Source organism: Pinus tabuliformis, chromosome 2_1 (assembly GCF_031772625.1).
Source record: "Pinus tabuliformis cultivar Carrire ecotype Pingquan chromosome 2_1, CPIR1, whole genome shotgun sequence".
In the NCBI taxonomy this organism is placed as follows: Eukaryota; Viridiplantae; Streptophyta; class Pinopsida; order Pinales; family Pinaceae; genus Pinus; species Pinus tabuliformis.
Genome location: NC_142299.1, coordinates 580,181,550 through 580,203,393, shown reverse-complemented (window position 1 = coordinate 580,203,393; position 21,844 = coordinate 580,181,550). Strand labels below are relative to the sequence as shown.

General features: G+C 34.7%; 1 protein-coding gene across 1 annotated transcript; it reads left to right on the top strand.

Moving 5' to 3' along the window:
• Positions 1-696: 696 nt before the first annotated feature.
• On the top strand, positions 697-14,446 carry LOC149201781 (plasma membrane ATPase 2-like). Its single transcript, XM_089401364.1, has 10 exons — positions 697-777; positions 890-1,012; positions 1,140-1,244; positions 1,349-1,493; positions 1,585-1,749; positions 1,976-2,116; positions 8,950-9,003; positions 14,128-14,192; positions 14,285-14,323; positions 14,417-14,446. The coding sequence occupies exons 1-10, from the start codon at positions 697-699 to the stop codon at positions 14,444-14,446; spliced, it is 948 nt and encodes a 315-aa protein (XP_089257490.1).
• The last annotated feature ends 7,398 nt before the right edge of the window (positions 14,447-21,844 follow it).

The following is a 21,844-nucleotide window of genomic DNA, read 5'->3' as shown; positions in this document are numbered from 1 at the left end:
AACTACTTACTCTATTAACGAATCGAGTTATTCTCTTCTTCAGATAGCTGGGATCTCCCAATGAATCTCTTTGCCTCTAAAGCACGCCGCTCTCCACTTCAATCTGAAATGAGACCCCTCGTGCATGCCTGAAACACGAAACTTACTCACCCACCAACAACCCTAGTTTCACATCACCACCTAGCGGGATCAAGGGTTCGATGGAGAAAGCCAGGTTCTAGCTAGGTGTGGTCTGCTTCCTGGTCTATTGGTTGTCATCTTTCATCTGCTAGTTGTCTGCCCAACACCCAAGCAATCGTGGTTAAGCTTATACTCCTAATTTTGCATGGCCAAAATGCAGTCAGAGGAAATATCTATGGCTAAAATACAACCTGAGCACCTCTAGAAATAAGGAAAAAAACCAAATCAATATGCAAATGGTTTCGCAGTTGATTCTGTCATGCGAATTAAAGCCAAATGCCACGTACAAATGCGAGGTCTGGAAATATGCAAATGGTTTGACAGTTTGATTCAATCATGGGAATTAGAGTCAATTACCACTTTCAAATGCGAGCTCTTGAGGATGCCACCCGGTTTCTGGTCAGAACAACTTGTAAAAATTACATGGAAAATAGAAAATAGTGAATAGTGGTGCCAACACGTCAAAAATTTCGTGCAAATGCCATTTACATTTGCCTTTTTTATTATATTATCCTGATGGCTACAAGAGCATCCAGAACAGAGAATCAAGATGCCATTGATGCGATAATTGTTGGGATGCTTGCGGATCCTAAGGAGGCAAGTATTTTTTTTATGTCATCATATTAAATTTTAGTTGATAAGCAGGCCTATGCTTATTTTACTGATTTGTATCTTTTGTTGTGGGTTTTAATATCGATGGATGTAAAAGGCGCCAGTAGGCATTCAAGAGGTCCATTTTATTCCTTTTAATCCAACTGACAAGAGGACAACTCTCACTTATATTGACAATGAAGGGAAAATGCATCGAGTTAGTAAAGGTGCTCCAGAGCAGGTATTGTTCTTTAGATGTTTGACCTTCTTCATTAGGCTTGGTAATGGGCTGTATTGTTTAGAAAGTGCTTCAAAACTTATTTGTACACATTCTATTAAAACTGAAATGACCAAATACTTTCTGCTAGATTCTTAACCTCGCACATAATAAGCCAGAAATTGAGCGGCGAGTTCATACAGTTATTGACAAGTTTGCTGAACGAGGACTTCGCTCTCTTGCAGTTGCATATCAGGTTAATAATATGGCTTCTTTTGCTTTATCCGTGGGCTGAATCTTCCCAGTAAGTTCTTCTTGTTGATTATGTATATCTTTATAGCTATCTCAAAATGTTTGCAGGAAGTTCCAGAGGGCAGGAAGGAGAGTCCAGGAGGGCCCTGGCGTTTTATTGGATTGATGCCTCTTTTTGATCCCCCCCGCCATGACAGTGCTGAAACAATCAGAAGGGCTCTTAATCTTGGTGTAAATGTCAAAATGATCACAGGTATGGTGAGGTTATGGTGTCATCAGTTTCACTACTATTTTTGTAATGTAGCGAGCCGACATTTAACTATTTACTTGCAAATGTTCATCAGGAGATCAATTAGCTATTGCCAAGGAGACAGGTCGCCGACTGGGCATGGGTACAAACATGTATCCATCATCCTCTTTACTAGGTGAGGACAAAGATGAATCAATTGCAGCTTTGCCAGTTGATGAACTGATAGAGAAGGCTGATGGTTTTGCTGGTGTTTTCCCTGGTGAGCAACAATTATCTTCTACTTCTGTGTTTTTTCTTGGGAGTCCCACTCAATTCTTTATATTTCCAACTCCCTTCTCTCTTGGTTATGGAACTTTATGCTTCATGGTTTATATTATAACTATTATTTTGTAGGTGGAAATGTTTATCTCAGATACTTTTATTTTTTCATTTCCTTAATTAGTGTTTGATTCCATATCCTTCCTGATTTTGACTGGTCATTGCAGAGCATAAGTACGAGATTGTTAAACGATTGCAGGCTAGAAAGCACATATGTGGAATGACTGGCGATAGTGTTAATGATGTGCCTGCACTAAAGAAGGCAGACATAGGAATTGCTGTTGATGATGCAACTGATGCAGCAAGAAGTGCTTTTGACATAGTCCAGTCAAGAAACTGGCCCCATAGCTATTTTGTTACTATGTAATATTTGCATCCACTGTGAAATGATTTATGACTGAGAGTACCTGCCTGCCTTGAGCGACTTATATGAATTACTGGTTTTAAGGTTTAAAGATTGAGAATGTTTATTTGTGGTTGAGCATTATTTGAAAGGGCTGAATTCGATCACTTTGTATCTCCAAACCTTGTTCTTAGCCCTCCAGGCCATTGATCCAATAACAACTTCCAACTTGTAGAATCCAACTTCCAGCTTGTAGAATGTAGCCCAACTCGACGTTTCAAATTTAAGTTTCTAAGGCAAGAGCTGTCTTTCCAATTTCCACTTTCTCCTTGGTGTTTGAAGACGTTTGAAGTTATGGTCACCGCGTATTCCTAGGAGTTCGCCCTCGACTCTCTTGCGGCTGCGTCCATCGTTGCCTCTGACGCCATGCGCTTCAAGATCCCTCTTCCAAGAATCCGTTCAAACCTTTGTTTTTCCGAGGATGGTATATTTCTGGTCTTTCCTTTTATTAAACGGAATGCGTCAAATATGTCTCATTATAATATGAATTACATTAAAATTGACAAGGTTCATAATTCCCCTTTACAAAAACATTTCTATCAAATGTAATCCGATATATATGTAATGCTTAAATTTTTAAAATAACAATAATAAAATAAAATCAATGTTTTTAACCTATTAAATTTCTAAGTCGATATGGAATTAAATTTCTAAGTCCCCACACACATATGGAGATGTTTTTATGTAAGTGAATGCTTAAACATAAATCTTAGTACTCCAGCAAGTCAAGAACACACATAAGCATTGGTTATACATTGAAAAGTATTCGCTTTGTTGTTTCAACTACAATCAACCCTTTCACCATTCATTTGTTACCTTGGCTTATGTCGTAGACCTAATGCAAATGGTTGGAGGGCATGAGATATGAGGTATTACAATCATGTTTGATTTTATTGTTATTTAAGCATCGTTGAAAAAGTTATTGTAGTGCAGAATTTAACAAGGGTTGCAAGCACCCAGAAGTCCTTGCCGGTGCATAATACTGTTCTTACATGTTTTAAGCAAATAAATGCTAAATTTGATCTGAATATGAAGAGCAGGAGAACCACAAATTACTTACTAAGTTTGATGGATAGGGGCATATGGAATGCACTTATTGATATGAATCACGGTATATGGTGCACACATTAAAACGAATTGTAGAGGCCAATGGATTTCGAAGTGCACCTCATTGGGAGCGAAGGCAGTGAAGCGACACCATGAGATCTAGAAAAATCACATACATGTCGGCTCCATGGGCCACGTTTAGATTCTCTATTCGAATCGGAGCCCATGATGGGTGTTTTATTCTTGGTAATCCACTAGAATTTCCAGTTAAAAACTTTGGCAATCTTTGATAGTCAAGACTCTTTAAGATATCCAAATTTAGCATTCATTAAATCTAAGAGCCGTGCAGTTTATGCATTGTGATTTAGTAATATTATATGTCAATCCAATTGCATTACGTGCAGACATTTCAATAAACCAAATCGTAAACCAATTAAATGTTTTATATTATGCAGTTGTTGTTATCCGTTGTGGGAAATATATCTCTGAACAAGCCATTGTAACATTTGTTGGTGACTTCTGTTGGTGTTGTCGTTTGTATCTTCTACTGGTGAGAAAATATCATTCATAATTGAAGAGAAATACATTTTCACATTTCAATTTCGTTAATTTTAAACGGAAACTAATTTATTTTAGTATAGTATTTAATATAACATGTTTATGGAAGAAAGATTAGTTGATAAACTTGATGCATTATAATATTAAAAAAACGACAAATGTAAACAACATTTAGACAGAAGCCGTGACATATGTTGCCAACTTTATTCTTTATTTTCTATTTTCCATGTAATTAAAAATGACAAACGTAAACTACATTTCAACCGAAGTCGTGACATATGTGGCCACCTCTATTCTTTATTTTACGTTTTCCAAGTAATTTTTACAAGGTTTTCTGACCAGATATCCTAGTGGCATCCTCAAGTGGGGATTAGAGCTTGCCTTTGTACACAGAAGTCGAATTCAATTCCCAGGACGGAATTGAATGACCATTTGCAAATTGATTTGGCTTTATTCTGGAAATGAGGTGCTCAGGCTGTGTTTATGCCATGGAAATGAAGTGCTCAAGTTGTGCTTCAACCATGGAGATTTCATCAGACTCCATGTTGGCCATGAAAAATTAAGAGTATACTATTAATTAGCCACAATTTCTTGCGGGTTGATGGTACTATGTGATGGCCTCCACTCGTATGCGCAGCAAAAAACCCAGCAAATTTATGAATTACCGTTATCAGATCGCCTATCAAATTTTGGGCCATTTCCGAGAACAAATTACGGTCATCGCTGGCCTTAGTGGCACCATAGAGTCGTGTGTTACTAGGGCTCGTGGCTTGGGCATAGGCATGGTTAAATGAAAGGATTACACTTTAGGATATGGGGAGTTCCGGTTGTTAGCTACATTGGCTCGGACAATAGCAGATGTGCTTGTATCAATCAATGCTTGGGCTCTGCGCATAAGGAAAGGAAACATAAGCATTCTCGTAAATAAACGTTCTACCCATTCTCCTGGCGGACAAGAACTCCCAAGTTGGGAGCCTCTGACTCATCTCATTCTTTTCCGAAGCAGCATTGACAAGTATTTTTTTGGTTTCCTGATTTTGCCAGCTATTATTTCAACTTCCCTTTACTGCAACTAAACCAGTTTGAACGTTGTTGGACAGGTCCATGAGGTAAGTACATAACTGCTGGACGAGACCAAGAGGTAAGTACAAAACACCAAACCCTACCTTGCAAATCTATTTGGAAGACTCAATAATAGTCAGCGTAATCGATCAATTTGATCTAATTAGGCTACTCACATTCGGACCTGGTAGCCTCCTTGCGCATTGTCAGAATATCGATGGTAGCCTCCTTGCGCATCGTCAGAATATCAATGTTCTTCCCTAAGGCGCTATGAGTGACCAGAAGAATATGGGTGAGCCGAAGGCGCTACAAGCGATATGTCGTTTATGGCGTTATAGCTACTTTAGTGGATTACCAGGTAACAAAGCTACCAAGCACCTTTTCTTTTTGTAATGGGAGCATAATGCGAGCAAAAAGACAATAGAGCAATATAGTCCAAATTTGATGCAAAAGTGTGATGCAAGTTTTCCATAGTGCAGTCTGGAGAAAATTGTGATGTAGGCTTGCAATACTCGCTAACCACCATTTCTTAGATGCAGCTTGCAATACTCGCTAACTACCATTTCTTAGATGCAGCTTGCAATACTCGCTAACAAACAGTGCTTCTTAGTATGATATACTAGTCACCAAGGAAGTCTGGTGGACTACGGTGACAATGTGCATGCACACCAAGTGGCAGGCTTCTTGGTCAAAAATCATGAAATGACTGATGCTTACTAATGTTTTTAAGGTTAGGAGTTTCATTTGAGTAGCGTAGTACCCAGGAAATTCATATCCTAATTTTCAGTGATAGTAGCACCACTCTGGGCCATAACAACAAGTGGCAAGAGTTTCCAATGGGGAAAGGGAGAATAGAGGATCTTTGAGGACCTAAAAAGGAATATTACTCAAGCACGAGTTCTGAGTGGGTATGCTATGGGAGTGGTCTTGATCCAAGTAGGAAGGCTTGTATGCTACCATTCTAAAGTATTTCATAAGGCAATGCTTAGCTACATTGCCTGTGATAAGGATCTCTATTCTCTAGTTCAAGCTATGAAGAAGCGGAATTACTATCTAATGGGAAAAGAGATAATAATCCACACAAATCACCAACCACTAGAGTACCTAAGGCCTAGAGTAATCTATAGTAAATCAAGCATTACAAGTGGATGGGGCTCGTACAAAAGTTTAATGTAGGGATAAATTACAAAAAGTGAAGTAAAAAAAAGTTGGTCGACATGCTTTCAGGGCCACCTACATCAAATATCATAGTTTTGGAACTATTATGCACATGGAGCCATTCACCCATGATCTATATAGAGATGCATATTCAGAAAATGATGAAATGACATGTTTCATCAATTGTAAGTCTTTATTCATGTTGATGATGGTTTTAACATCATTCACTACTATCTCTAGAGTGGGTTATTCTATCGGTTGGATAAGTTATCTATTCCTATAGGTAAGTTAATGCAGTTGATCGGAAAGGCCTACACCACTAAGTTTGCAGGGAATATCAGTGTAGGAAAAACAATGACCACGTTGCAAAAAAAGATGGACACTAACTTTATTATTTCGATCCCAACCAGCATATGTTTGCGTCAGGTTTTTGCTAACATATAGGCGTTGTGTAAACTTTTTGGACTTGTAGGTTGGAATCTAGTAATCTATAAAATGGTGATTGATTTTTTTTCATGTTTTGTTTTTTTTAAAACATATTTTTGACTTATATGGGGTATTTGAAAATTTTGGTACATTTTAATTGCGGATAGTTTATAACTTAAAGATTTGATTTCAATAAATCTAATAAGATTCTGAATTAATTTAAGACAAAAATAAAGTGGATAGTTTATAATTCAAAGGTTTGATTTCAATAAATCTAATAAGATTCTGAATCAATTTAAGACAAAAATAAATACAAAGAAAATATAAAATAATACCATTTACTAATTAAACAAAGTTGACATATATTTTATAAATAATTTTTAAGTATTATGAAATTAGATTAATGATTTACACCTAACAACACTAAAGACTTTACAGTAACCAGGTTAATACGTTATTTAAAGAAGGCTAAAAGCATGGATATGGAAGAGGACATAGAGGGTAAGAAGAAAACTTGGATGAAGTAAAACAAAAAGTGGTTGAGTAAGTGGGATATCAAGGTGCATGAATGACCTACCACCAACTAAAAAAAATTGTGATGGAAAATTTTAGGACTGCTATATGGACTCATCGCAATGGATATAAAAAAGCATAGCATACTACATCAAAAAGTTGTTGAGGACAGGACATCACCTTAGATGTGACACTGGTAGATGTGAGACTTGTAGGTTTTACATTAGGTAGGTGGAAGATTCCTAAGAAAATTTTGCAAAAGTGAACTTGCATTTTCTGCGATAAAGATTGACAACATTCACCATCTATTTGTTGAAATGTATTTGTCAAAAATAAACCTTCAGTCACATCTCATAACAGAAAATCTGACATCGAAAAAAATATGAAAATAAGTTAAAATTGTTATTCTCTTAGTCTTAAGTTGTTAAGCCTCATCTACCTCATTAAAATCTTTCATGTGTCAATCTTTGAAACCATCTATCTAAAAAATAAAACATTTAATTTTAAACAATAAATTTTAAAAATGACATAATTATACTCACACACAAGTCTCCCATTTTTTCCAGGTTGGTTCTAAAACTTGTATTGAGTAGTGGGTGGTAGTTATGTATTTACCCATGCAGGGTGATTGTTAGTAAGGAGGAAATCCACGTCTGTCCAGCAGGTTTCGTCAATGCACTGATTCTGCACATCTGACTTGTTTATGGAAGCCGTGCACGCAGACGATGTGACCACAACGCGCTTTACAGTTTTGGCTTTTGAGCATGCTACAGTCAACCACGTACGTGCTTGCATATACAAAGCGAATATCCTTAATATACAAAGAATCAACTTTAGACTAATTTGAGATTTCCTATTAAACAAAGTCTATACTAATTGCCATCCATACATATATATATATATATATATATCCGCTTTGAAGGACCTACCCTGTACTCCGTCAACAGGATGGATTGTTTTCTTCCTCCATTTCAACCTTCTCAAGTTGCAGCAGTGCCATTGTAGTTGGCGCCGGCAATTCAGATATAATTATTAGATATTTTGGAAATTTTGGTTGAGTGAATTATTTTGTTAATTTTTTTTGTTATTTACATTAAGTTTTTAATTGTATATCTGAATTTAGTATTTTGAATAATCGTAGTATTCAGAGTAGAAAAAATAATTCAAATTTGTGATTTTATTATATTTTTACTAAATTTTGAACAATTTTAATTAGAAAATTACCAAAAAAAAACTCTTACTATAACATATAGGCTATCCTTTTAGTGAACTAGTGTCTATTGTTTATTTCAGCTTGCTTTTGTGTAAGCTAGGCTGTAGGGATAGCTGCAGAGAAGCATTCTGATTATGGCGAGATTTCATATTTTCAATTTATAATTTTAACAAATTTTATTTAATTTCGAATAAATTTGATAAATTAATGATATTAAATTTTCTCAAGTTTAATTGTCACTAAAACCAATATGCCATAATTTATTGACTATATGTCTTTGAAGTTTTTTTTTCGGCAACTCTACACCATTTTTTGAAGCTTGATAAATTAATGATATTAAATTTTCTCAAGTTTAATTGTCACTAGAACCAATATGCCATAATTTATTCACTATATGTCTTTGAAGCCTTTTTTTCGGCAACTCTCCACAACTTTTTGAAGCCTTTTTTGGGCAACTGTTCGCAATTCTAGTACTTAAAAGTTTCGTTAAAAAAAAATTAGTATTCTAAATTTACATATATAAAGTAGAAAGCTACTTTTAAATCGCAAAATTCAAAAATTCACTCGAAAATTTTTCACTGAATTCCTACCAAAAACTTCACCACTTCACCAGATATAATGTTTAAATAAACGTCGTACAATATACACCAATGTTGTGGCTGACTTATAGAAGTTTCGTCGTGGCCCTCATTATTACAGTTGGCGTGCTATGTATACGTACGTGCTTGCCAATCTATCCGTTTTCTGTTTAAACTTCACAGGAGAACATACTAGCGCGAAATTCAATGGGTATGCACATGGTGGTTATCTTTCAGGTATGTCAGTCCCAACCTTTTTCCCTTAATCTCATAGGATATGTTGGTTTCTGTAAGCATCTCTCAATAATATTTCCATACAGTACCAAAACATAAAATATGGATTTTTGTATATACACATGCATATCATCATGTATATATATTTATGTATATACACCAACTTTGTAACTTGATGAAAAAAAAATTTTATTGAACAGTTTGGAAGCTTAACGAATAATATTTTCATACAGGAGCAAAACATAAAATACGGAATTATGTATATACAAATGCATATCATCATGCATATATATTTATCTATATACGCACCAACTTTGTAACTTGATGAAAATTATTTTTTATTGAACCATTTGGAAGCTTAACGAATAATATTCCCATCTAGTAGCACAACATAAAATATAGATTTATGTATATACACATGCATATCATCATGTATATATATTTATGTATATACACCAACTTTGTAACTCGATGAAAATTAATTTTATTGAACAGTTTGGAAGCTTGGTATTTATATCTTCTAATACTTCTTGCTGGGTATTTGAAACATCCAAAAATTGCAGTAGATGCAATCTCTATATGGTATGTACTCCATTTTCAATGAATATTTTGATGCAATGTTTGTATATTTTTATGTTGTGTATATACTAATAGTGAGCTTTAAATATATTTTGCAGCATGAATTTAATGGGATGGGATTTTGTGATAGCTATTGGATTTAACATTGCAACAAGGTTTAGTATTTTCTCAAGATGGATATATCAACATCTTTTATATTTGAAAAGTTGCAAATTTACAAATGTGTATATATTCACCTTGCACAAACATATAACACCTTGTTAGGCATCTATCATTTGTTATTGTTGTTCACAGTGTGAGAGTCTCAAATGAACTTGGAGCCGGGCTTCCAAGAGCTGCAAAATTTGCAGTGATAGTTGTGGTTGGTACAACCTTCTTAGTGGGTGCTATTTTGATGGCTATAATCTTTATTACAAAGAATGAATTTGCAGTGGCCTTCACTGATAGTAAAGTAGTTATGAGAGCTGTAGCTCATCTTGCACCTCTACTAGCATTAACAATGCTTTTAAATAGCGTGCAAACTGTGTTGTCAAGTTTGTACCAACTACTCTTAAAATAGATTCTTCAGGTCTTTGATCTAATTCTAAATCAAAAGTTAATAATACTTTAGTTTTCAAGTGTCGCTGTGGGCGCAGGTTGGCAAGCTCTTGTGGCATATATAAATTACCTGGACAGATGGATGCAAATGGTCGCTACTCTGCAGCATGTAGGCCAGTCAAGAAACTCGCCCCATAGCTATTTTGTTACTATTTAATATTTGCATCCATTATGAAATGATTTACGGCTGAGAGTACCTGCCTGCCTTGAGCGACTTATATGAATTACTAGTTTTAAGGTTTAAAGATCGATTTATATGAATTATTGGTTTTAAGATTTAAATATATTTTTCAGTCTAGGCAATTAATTTTTCAGTCAAGATTGAACAGAATGTTTATTTGTGGTTGAGCATTATTGAAGGGGCTGAATTCGATCACTTTGTATCTCCAAACCCTGTTCCTAAATGATTATGATTATGTGCATTTGTGTTTAGCATCTTCATTCAAATAAAGCTTCTTTAAGTTCATAATGGTTTCATTTATGTTGTTTGAAAATGGCAGGAGCCCCCCGACCTCCAACATAGGCGAAAAAAGCATACATATAGCCCTTTCAATCTTGCTTGGTATCACGGGCATTGAATGCCCAAGCCTTAGGAAGCAAAGTGAAGTAATAAAAGGATTGAATGAAAGTCCATTTATTCCTTGACCTCTGCCTCCCATCCTCTCCAGATTTGGGACAATTTCCGCCAGGCCAACTTTTCCAAGTTCTGCAATTCAGTCCAGCTCCTACTTGATGCAATCCATTTACTGTTAGCTAACTTGCAATGTACCTGCAGACCCCGACAGTGACTACCGCCACGGCAATGGCTCCTTGTTATTCTAAATGATTAGTCTTATGTTTTTTTTTCCAGTAAATAAACTATCGAGGATATAATTCTTTTGAATTGCGTAGTGACGTGAATTTCCATTAAGATTAAAATAACAAAAAATTGAAAGTTATAACATTTTTAATTTTCATTATAAATTAAATGTTTTTAAAAATTACTTAAATGATTCATTAATGATTCTAAATTTTTTCAAGGTCATAGACCATATAATAAAAGTGTTAATGAGTAATATTTACTGGAGTTTGAGATAGTTGATTTCTGTAACCTATTTCCCAAATATTATATTAATTGATTTGTTATAACATGTAAAAAGGGATATATATATATATATAAGAGAACGAACACAGAAAATAACTATAATATTATTTCTACCATTTGAAAGAAATTAAGAAAATAAATAATCATTGAATTTTGTTTACGAGAGTAAACCATCAGGTTCATTCATCGATGAATTTATGATATTTAAAGTCAACTAAATCAATCATATTTATTCATTAGTTATTTAAAATAATTTATTTAAAATAAAATGATTAATATTTTTATAAAATATTTTATTTTAAAAAATAGAGACTAATCAATTGATAATTTTTTATTTTTATTTCTTCAACATTTTCATAGAAAATAAGTATAATATTATTATTACATTTTAAAAAATTAAGAATATAAAAGATTCATCTTAATTCTAGACCTATTAAGAGGGACCTCATCTTAATTCTAGATCTACCAAGAGAGACTAAATTTCATGATATGCAAACATCATTTAGAATGAAAATAGATTTCAACCATCTCCGCACTTGGTAGATCTAGAATTAAAATGAATCTAAGTTGGTATTATATATATATGACATTGAAATATTTTATTTATAATTTAAGTCCTCCACATTAAAATGCTAAAACATGTTCCCTTTTTGGTATGCATATATTGATTATTTTAATATTGTTATTTTCTAAAATATTTGATATCCAATCCATATTAAGTATGGAAAGAATTACAAATATCCCTAATACATTGAATTAGAAAACAACTCTTAACACATCATGCAATATCAATAATAGTGAATAAATTACATTTCTTCCTAATTGTAAAAAGTATTTCTTTTTTTAATTATTATTATCTACATATTAAATAACTAAGAAATTACATTTGTTCCTCATACTAAAAGGTTTTTTTGTAAAGTTATAAAATTAAAGTGCAAATTACAATATTTTAATTATGGTTGACAATATCTTTTGTTATTACTGTTTTTAATTTGTCAATTTAAATTGTTATTTTATTATTTTTAAAATTAAAGTGCAAATTGAAGTATTTTAATTATCGCTGATATTAATATCTTTTGTTGTTATGTCAATTTAAGTTGTTATTTTATTAATTTTACGTGATATCTCTCCCACAGTGAGCTATAGAGCATGTTTCCATGCAATAATTATTGATGAATTTTGAAGAAAATAAACCATGAAAAATTAATAAATGGCTGAATTTACAATATTGAATATAATTTAAAACTCATTAAAACCAATATTATTTATTTATTATAATAAAATAAAATGGAAAAAAAACAAATGATTATCTAATAATTTTTTTGTAATATCTCTATAAATTGCATTTACATTGGCATTCACAATAGAAAATGTTATTTTTACCATGTTTAACTAAATGGTTGAAAACAAGAATCATTATGATTTAGTTGGAAACTAATTTGAATCAAATAAAGAAAATGATAACTTATAAAGATAAAGAAAAAACAACTTTCATCTTCATCCACCCCAGTTCTCATCATGTGAAGGCTGTAGGCATTAGTCAACACAACTTTGGCCGGGAATGTTATGCTCCAACCAAAGGTATTTCTTAACATGACGTATGGACATGGGACTTTATGGTTATTGCACACAAAAGATAAGTAGCCATCATTTTATTTGGAAAGAAATTCCATATGTGTTTTGTGAAATGCATGAGAACTTTACATATTAAAAATAAAAAACCATGTGGTTTTATTAAAAAAATATATTGCAGAGATGTTTTTTCTTTTGAAAAGAGAATGCACGAAATATTGCACACAAAAAGATTTAAGAAGTCATACTACTTTTCATAAAGAATGCATCTGAAATTTTCATGGTACAGATAAAAAAATCATATTACTTTACTGAAAGAAAAATTACATCGACACAAAAGGATTTAAGAAGTCATACTACTTTTCATAAAGAATGCATGTGAAATTTGCATAGTAAAGATAAATAAATCATACTACTTTACTGAAAGAAAAATTACACGATTAAAGATAAGTTAGGGAAGTTGTTTTCTTTCCAAGAAAGCAGACATGAAACTTACACACAAAAAGATTTAAGAAATCATGATTTAAGAAGTCATATTACTTCTCATAAAGAATGCATGTGAAATTTTCATGGTAAAGATAAATAAATCATATAACTTTAGGGAAAGAAAAATCTCAAGGAAAAAGATAAATTAGGGATGCTATTCTCTTGGAAAGAAAAATACATGAAAATTACACACAAAAAGATTAAATAAATCATGATATTTTTCATTGGAAAAATGTATGTAAACTTTTCTTATAAAAAGAGAAAGAAAGTGTAACACTCAAGGCAATCATAATTTTTTTTTTTTTTTTTTAGTATTATTAGATTAATGCATTTCGTTGTAAATTTATCATATATATTATTACATTAATGCAATTCGCTGTATATTTATCATATTCCATATAAATTCAATAATCCATTTAATGTATTACGCATAGCATTCAAAGGTTAAAGATTTAAGCTGGAAAGGTTAATTAAGTTCTGAGCTACGAATGTTCGAAGAATCTTTAAGAGCCTTTGTATGTATTTGCCCCACATGGCGCTAGCACTACTACCGTAGAATTATACTGCTGAGAAGGTAGGCTGTGGGTGGCTACTGAGAAGGTAGGTTGTGGGTGGTGCGACCACCGTAGGATTTTGGGTGGATTGATCCAATGACTCTTGTGCTTTCCGCTAAACCTATGCACTACCTCCATCTCCCTATTCTACAGATTTCTCATTTAGGCATGATGTTTATTGTATAATGCGCATTTCTCATTTAGGCATGATGTTTATTGTATAATGCGACTCTGATCTATTTACCTTTGATGCAGACATGTTATCCAACTACTATGGAAAGATCCAACTACTATGGAAAGAGGATGAACCTCCCACAGAGGTAAGGGTTTTAAGAGTTTCTAATTGGGGATTCCTTTGTTTCTCCCTACCTACGTAGAGGTACATGTAATAAATTCTGAATGGTTCTTCCAGGTATTCAATTCTCTCTTACCTAATGTGGCTTCTTCACAGGTAAGAAAAGGACTTGTAGTATCCGGTTTTACTTATGCTTTAATAATGTCTACGAATTTCAAATGGTTTTTAACCTCTGGCTTGCCATTGCAGGTAAAACCCTCTGTCATGCGTATTTCATGAAGTGCAGATTTAGGAGGCTTCTTAAATAAAAACTCGTCTTCTGTCCTTAGGTTGGTTCTGCCATGAAACCCTCCAGCGCTTGCAAATTGAGGAATTTCCTTCGGTGTTGTTTGATGTCGAAAGTAATTTATTGTTTTGGTAGCTTAGTTGTTTGGGTTGGTTGCCAGCTTTATACCGAAGCTCGACCAGTCCTTTAGTTCTTAGACTGTAATACTACTGCATAATTAGTTTCAGTTTCCATAAGAGGGTTGCATCGACACTCTATTTGGCTATTTTCTTTTCTGGTTATTAAGGTTTTTTAACTCAACTGCACGATATCCACACTATGTTATTGTAATTATAATTCGAACTGTTTTGTAAATTTTAATGTTTTGTTTGGTATTACTGTCCTCTGTTTACTTGAAGATTATTATTCTTAATTTGTTAATTTAGAGTCCACTGCTGCATGGTCGGTTGACTCTCGGTCCTTTCTTTTGGACTCGACTTAGAGCCAAGATGGACCCTGTCTATTCTATCATGGTTTCATATGTTTTTGGAAGCTTGATTAATGACTAAAAGAAAGAAGAGTTTGACCGCTCAAGATTGTATGTCACACTTTGTATTTGAATGAATTTGAATGATGTTCAATTTTTAACGATATGGGTTCAATCTCTGTAAGCTCCATGCGTTAGTTTAATACGATTTATGGTTCCACTATCATATAGCTTTTGTCTCTTGTAATTCTTAAACCATTTTGTTGCTATATTCTCAGAGTTGCTCGTAAAAGAACTATCTTACGGGGGTTTTTGAAATCATTCATCCTGTCATCGCTTGGAACTGTTTCGTGCTATGTTTCTTACTGAACTTATGAGTAATCAGATCAATGCTAGTAATGAAATTAATAACATATATTTTGGGTCATTTGTTTAATAAGATCATATCATTGCTTTGCCTTAATCATGAAAACTTAATCATAATAAATGACAGAATCTACTTAGTACATATCTATTCTTCAAACAAAAGAATATACTTAGCGATTTAGTCATAATGATAATCATCTATTCCTGGTTAAAAGTAATACTTTTCTAGGAATGAATAATAAGCACAGAGTTTGTCACTTATATTTTTATGCTTGTTTAGAACCCTATAGATACTTTCTATTTTCTGGAAGGTCTCAACACCCAACCACAAACCTGGAAATTACGTCTAGGGTCCTCCTCTAGGCACTTCCTGCTCCTGATAGTTACTAGGTGAATATAGTCTGGTATCTTGGGCTTTAGGACTATAGTCTAACCTCAAGTTGCATAACAATTCAACTATTAGCCATAGTTTTCTTTCCCACTGGTTACTTGTGCCCAGCTCAAGGAAAAATTTGAGTAGCCTCTCCTACCTTTATGCATCCCCCTCTTTCCTATTCTTTTCCCTTTTGGGGAGGAAAGATGGGAAACTGTCTCTAACTGTCTAAGGAGTTATGTAACTGTTTCATTCAGTTCTTTTAACAAACTGTTTAAATTCCTTAATAAAAAAATAACAAAATGTTCTGGCTTTCCAACCTTAATCCTTTAACAAACTGTGTTAAGAAAAGTAAAAGTTTTTGAAGTAATACGTAAAACTTGGTAAGAAAAATAAATGTTTGTGCAACATAGGGTGTTACAAATTCCCCCCTTATGAGGAACACTGTCTCTAGTGTTCTTTTAAAAAAATAATGTCAGATAGGCTTTCTGCATAGTCTCCTCTTCTTCCCAAGTAGCCTCTTCTAGGCCAAAGTGCTTCCATTGCACTTTAACCTGGGTGATGGCTTGCTTCCGCAAGGTGGTTTCTCTTTGATCGAGAATATGAAAAGGTTCTGCCAAAAAATCTCTAGCTCGTTTGACCTGCACAATTTACAATTTGATGTCAGAATTGTACCAAAACAACAATTCAATTTTACCTATTCAATTGTTTTATTACCTATATATTTTCCCTGTTAATTATATGCTGAGGATTCTACACATATTTTTTTAGCAAGGAGATGTGGAAGAAATTGTGGACTCGGATGTGGTTGAGGAGTGCTAATTTGTATGCCACTAGTCCAATTCGTTCCAATATTTTGAACGGTCCACAGTATCGAAGTGCTAGCTTGGCGCAACCCTTCCATTGCAAAGTAATTTTCCGGGGTTTATCTTTCAAATACACATGATCCCCCAACTAGAATTCTTTCCGAGTCCTTTTCTTATCTGCATAAACCTTTTTGCTATCCTGAGCAACTTTTAAGTTTTGACAGACCTTTTTAATTGTGGCCTCCATTTCAGCTAACATATCAAGACCTAATGCTAACTTATTAACTGGACTATTCCAATCTGTGGGTACCCGACACTTTCTTCCATACAACACCTCAAAAGGGCTCATGCCCAATGATTCGTGATGTCCATTATTATTGGCGAACTCTACCAGGTGGAGGTAGTCCTCCCACTTGTGTAGTTGTTGCATTACGAACATCCTCAACATGTCTTCCAGGACTTGATTCACTTGCTTTGTTTGGCCATCCGTCTGTGGATGGTAGGCAATACTGAATTGAATCTGAGTACCTAACCCAGTAAAGAGGGTTTTCCAAAATGTGGATGTAAATTTTACATCTCTGTCAGAAATTACTACCCTGGGTATTCCATGTAACCGAAAAATTTCCCTCATGAATATATTTGCGATTTCTACAGTCTTGTAGGTGGATTTCACATGTATAAAATGGCTGATTTTGCTTAAATTTTCCAATACCACCATAATTGAGTCATGTTATTTCTTAGTGTGAGGTAATCCTATGATGAAGTCTAGAGTGATCGTCTTGCATTTCCAGTCGGGAATGGGTAACAACTGTAATAGATCGGCGAGGTGCTAAAGCTCTGCCTTCACTAGTTGACACCATAAACACTTTGATAAGTATTCCATAACATCCCTCCTTAATCCTGGCTAGAAATAATTTTTCCTAATGGCCGACAATAGTTTCTGGTATCCTAGGTGAGCAGCATAAGGCTTCCTATGAAATTCATCCACTAACAATTGTTTGACAAAATTTTGGTTGGGGACATATATCTTGTTTTTTAATGTCAACAATTTGTCAGGGTTTATAACATAATTACACTGTTTCCCTCTCTCTCGAATTTCCAATGCTTGATGCTAAAGGAATGCATATTCTAGGTCTTTGAGGGATGCATCTCTGATGATCTCAGGAGTTAGATTGTATTTGACTGAATTGTATTTCGTAGACATAATGCATTTTCCTTCTCAATGCGTTGGCCACTCGATTCTCTTTTCCCTTAAGGTGCTTCATTTCGAAGTCAAATTTGCTCAGGAATGCGGTCCACCTGGCCTGCTGAGCATTTAAACTAGACTAGTTAAAGAAATTTGTAAGGATGCTATGATCATTTAATAACATAAATTTGTTTCCTAGGAGGTAGTGTCGCCACATTTTGAGCCCGTGTACTACTACGTTAACTCTAGATCATATGTAGAGTTTCACTTCTCATAGTCCTCCAGTTTGCACTATTCATAGGCACCTTCCCTTCTTATGTTAATACATCACTGACACCCTCCTTACTTGCATCTTTGCATACCACAAATTATTTTTCTGGATCTGCTACCTTTAGCACCAGTGTAGTAGTAACTAATTTCTTTAACTACTCAAAAATTTGCTGACATTCTGTTGTCTAGTGGAAGGCATGCCCCTTTTTCTGTAGCGAGGTCATAGGAAAAGCTATTTTTGAAAAGCCTTTAATGAATTGGCAGTAATAACTCGCCAAGCCCAAAAATGATCTAATGTCAGCAACATTTTTCAAAGTTTCCCATTTCATAATAGTTTTGATCTTTTCTGGATCTACTTCTATTCCCTCAGCTGATATAACATGGCCTAGGTACTGAATTTGACTTTTGTAAAAATCCCACTTGCTATATTTAGTGTACAATTGATTCTCTTGCAAAATATGCAATACTATTCTCAGGTGCTTCTCATGCTCCTCTTGGTTTTTGGAATAAATTAGTATATCATCAATAAAATTAGTACAAATTTATCTATAAATGGTTGAAAAATGTTGTGCATCATGCTCATGAAAGTGGATGGAGCTTTGGTAAGGTCGAAAGGTAGTACCATGAACTCGTAATGGCCATAACGATTTTGGAATGTGGTTTTGCAAATGTATTCATCCTTTATTCTGATTTGGTGGTAGCCGGACCTTAAGTCAAGTTTTGAGAATACGCTAGCCCCCTGCACTTGATCAGATAAATCGTCAATAAGGGGTAAAGGGTGATTATTTTTTACGGTTGATTTATTTAGCTGACAATAATAAATGCATAGTCTTAAGGTTCCGACCTTCTTTCGCACAAACAACACAGGGGCTCCCCAAGGAGATACACTAGGGCAAATGTACCCTTTATCCAAAAGTTACTAAAGCTGCATATTGAGTTTTGTTAACTTAGGGATGCTCATGTGGTAAGGAGCTTTCAAAATAGGAGCTGCTCCAAGTATTAATTCAATGGTAAAATCAATATCACGCCTAGATGGCAATCTAGGGATGGATTTAGGGAACACATCCATGAAATCCTGAATTACAGGAATGTTCTCCAATGAAGCCATCTTGTTTTGGTCATTAGTGTTTCCTACTTGGACAACATAAATCTAACATCCCTTTCCAATGCATCTTCCTAGTTGGTTAGCTGTAATAGGATGTAATTTAATCTTTTTGTTGATCCCTTGAATTTCCTTTCTCTACCTCGACTCTGTGAGGTAGCTTATAGATTTCTCTTTACAATCCACTAGGGACCAACGCCCTTCCAACCACTCTATCCCTATTAGTACATCATATGAACCTAAGGGGAGTATATTTAGATAAACATGGATGGGCTGCCCTAAAACTATTATAGGGCAATTTTCTGTTTTCGTAGATACCCTTCTCTTAGTTTCGGTGGCTAGTTGAACTAACCAAGATTTATTAAATATACTGATTTGTAGCTGACATTTCTCTACCACTTTAGGACTAATGTATCTTAAGCTAACACTTGGATCAAATAAAATGGAAAAAGGTTGATCAACAATAATACCTTCGCACTTGATCATGGTGGGTTGGTATTCTGCTTCATGATCGTCCAAAGAAACATTAATTATGGGCATACTCCTTGCTATATATCCAACTGTGGAGGCTTCTTGCATATTTGAAAGCTGTTCCGTTCAAGCTTTGTGTGGGAAATTCTTGTAGTAATGAGATTCCCCACAACCCCAACATTACAGAGGTTGTTTTTACGGTTGATCAATAGCAAGTTTACTAATTCCCTCTGTCTATCTATTTTTGTTGTAAGCTGGGACATTGGATGGGTTCCTTGCAAATTTTCTGAAATTTCTTTGCTAATTACTCCTTCCATTTATGACTTTCGGTTGTCTATTTGGGGGTAAATTCCTCATTCTCCTGCCTAAGGCTCCTTTGGGCCCTTCACTTTTCTGTTTCATTTGCTGATAACAGATACAGGCTTTTCACACTGCATCATCCATTGTTCTAGGATAATCAAATTCTAACTTCTCCTTCATAAAGTTGGGTAGACTGCTAATAAACCGCTGAATTTTGGCTTTTTCCTCCTGCATGTATGGGACATATTGTAACAGGGAAGTAAATCATTTCACATATTTGTCCATGGTCAAGGTTCCCAACCTTAACTCATGGAACTCCTTTTCTTTTTCATCATAGTAACGTTCAATTAAATATTTGTCCTTAAAATGTTTCTCAAATTCTTTCGACGTCACTTGTTCTTCGTCAATTTTTCTCATAGTTTTAATTTCTTTCCACTAGAGGGTGGCCTTTCCCCTTAATTGGTAAACTACCAACCGTGATTTAAGTTTATTAGTATATTCATAAATATGAAAATATTTACCCATGTTGATGAGCCATGTTTCAACTGCCTCTTCAGATTCTCCTTCGAAAAGTGACGGTTTTATTTTTTTGAACTTGCCTTGTAATTCCATTTTCTGTCTTTTGGTCTTTCTTTGGTCAGAAACATTATTCGAACACCCCTCTTCACCCTCCTTATGGCCCTATGATGACTCTGCATTTTCTTCACCATGATGGGCTATTGGGGTCTTCTCCCTATCCTCCATACTGGGGTCTGGTCCTCGTTGATTCTATCGGTTGGAAAATGTTTTGAAGATATTTTCCTGTTCCTGCCTTAGTCATTCATTGTCCATCCTCAAGTTCATCATTTCTGCATGTAGTTGCTGTATAATTTCAAACAAGGCAGCGTTGGCTAGTCGAGTTCATTCTCCCAGCTGTATCCATATATTCGGGTTGGCCTCTACATAAGACACTTCCAGCTGGTTTGGTAATCTGGGGCTCCTCTGCATTTCTATTCTTTGGTGTTGACCTCTGTCTTTGTGTTCACATTCACCATACTTAGTTGTTTGTTGCATAGATATATGTATATTGTAACTTAATTAAATGTGTATTTATATATCCCAGAAGTCTGAGTGTGCGAGCCTAGGCTCTGATATAATTTTTAACACTCAACACTATCATAGTAAAAAAAATTCCTTTTTTTTGTATTATTACATTAATGAATTTCGTTATAAATTTATCATATATATTATAACATTAATGCAATTCGTTGTATATTTATCATATTCCATATAAATACAATAATCCATTTAATGGATTACACATAGCATTCAAAGATTAAAGATTTAAGTTGGAAAGGATAATTAAGTTATGAGCTACGGCTGTCTGGAAAATCTTTAAGAGTCTTTGTATGGATTTTCCCAACATGGCACTAACACTACTACCATGGCATTATACTACCAAGAAGGTAGGCTGTGGGTGGCACTAACACCGTCGGCTCTACTGAAATGTTGACACTTTGTCCTGCTACCAAAAAGGCCAAGGTATTAATTGTTGAATGCTCTCCATCATAGTATGACGGGTGGATGGATCCAACAGCGCCTGTGCTTCCCACTAAACCTATGCACTACCTCCATCTCCCTGTCCTACGCATTTCTCATTTGGGCGTGATGTTTACTGTGTAATGCGGCTCTGATCTATTTACCTTTGATGCAGACATGTTCCCCAACTTCTACTTTGTTTCCTCTAGCCGAGTCACAATGGAAAGAGGATGACCCTCTCACAAAGGTAAGGGTTTTTAGAGTTTCGAATTGGGGATTACTTTGTTTCTCCCTACCTGTCTAGAGGCACAGATACTAACTTATGAATGGTTCGTCAAGTTATTAGATTCTCTCTTACCCAGTGTGGCTCCTTCTCAGGTAAGAAAAGGACTTGTAGTATCCGATTTTACTTACGGTTTAATAATTTTTACGAATTTCAAATGGTTTAACGTCTGGCTTGCCATTGCAAGTAAAACCCTCTGTCATGTGTATTTCACAAGGTGTGGATTCGAGAGGCTTTGTAATAGTAAAAC

Excerpts from the sequence above, each read along its gene's own strand:
- LOC149201781 (XM_089401364.1), top strand. The coding sequence starts at position 697 with ATGGCTACAAGAGCATCCAGAACAGAGAATCAAGATGCCATTGATGCG. Across the intron at positions 1,013-1,139 it reads GTAAAGGTGCTCCAGAGCAG|ATTCTTAACCTCGCACATAA; the intron begins GTATTGTTCTTT and ends ACTTTCTGCTAG. Across the intron at positions 14,324-14,416 it reads CTAATGTGGCTTCTTCACAG|GTAAAACCCTCTGTCATGCG; the intron begins GTAAGAAAAGGA and ends TTGCCATTGCAG.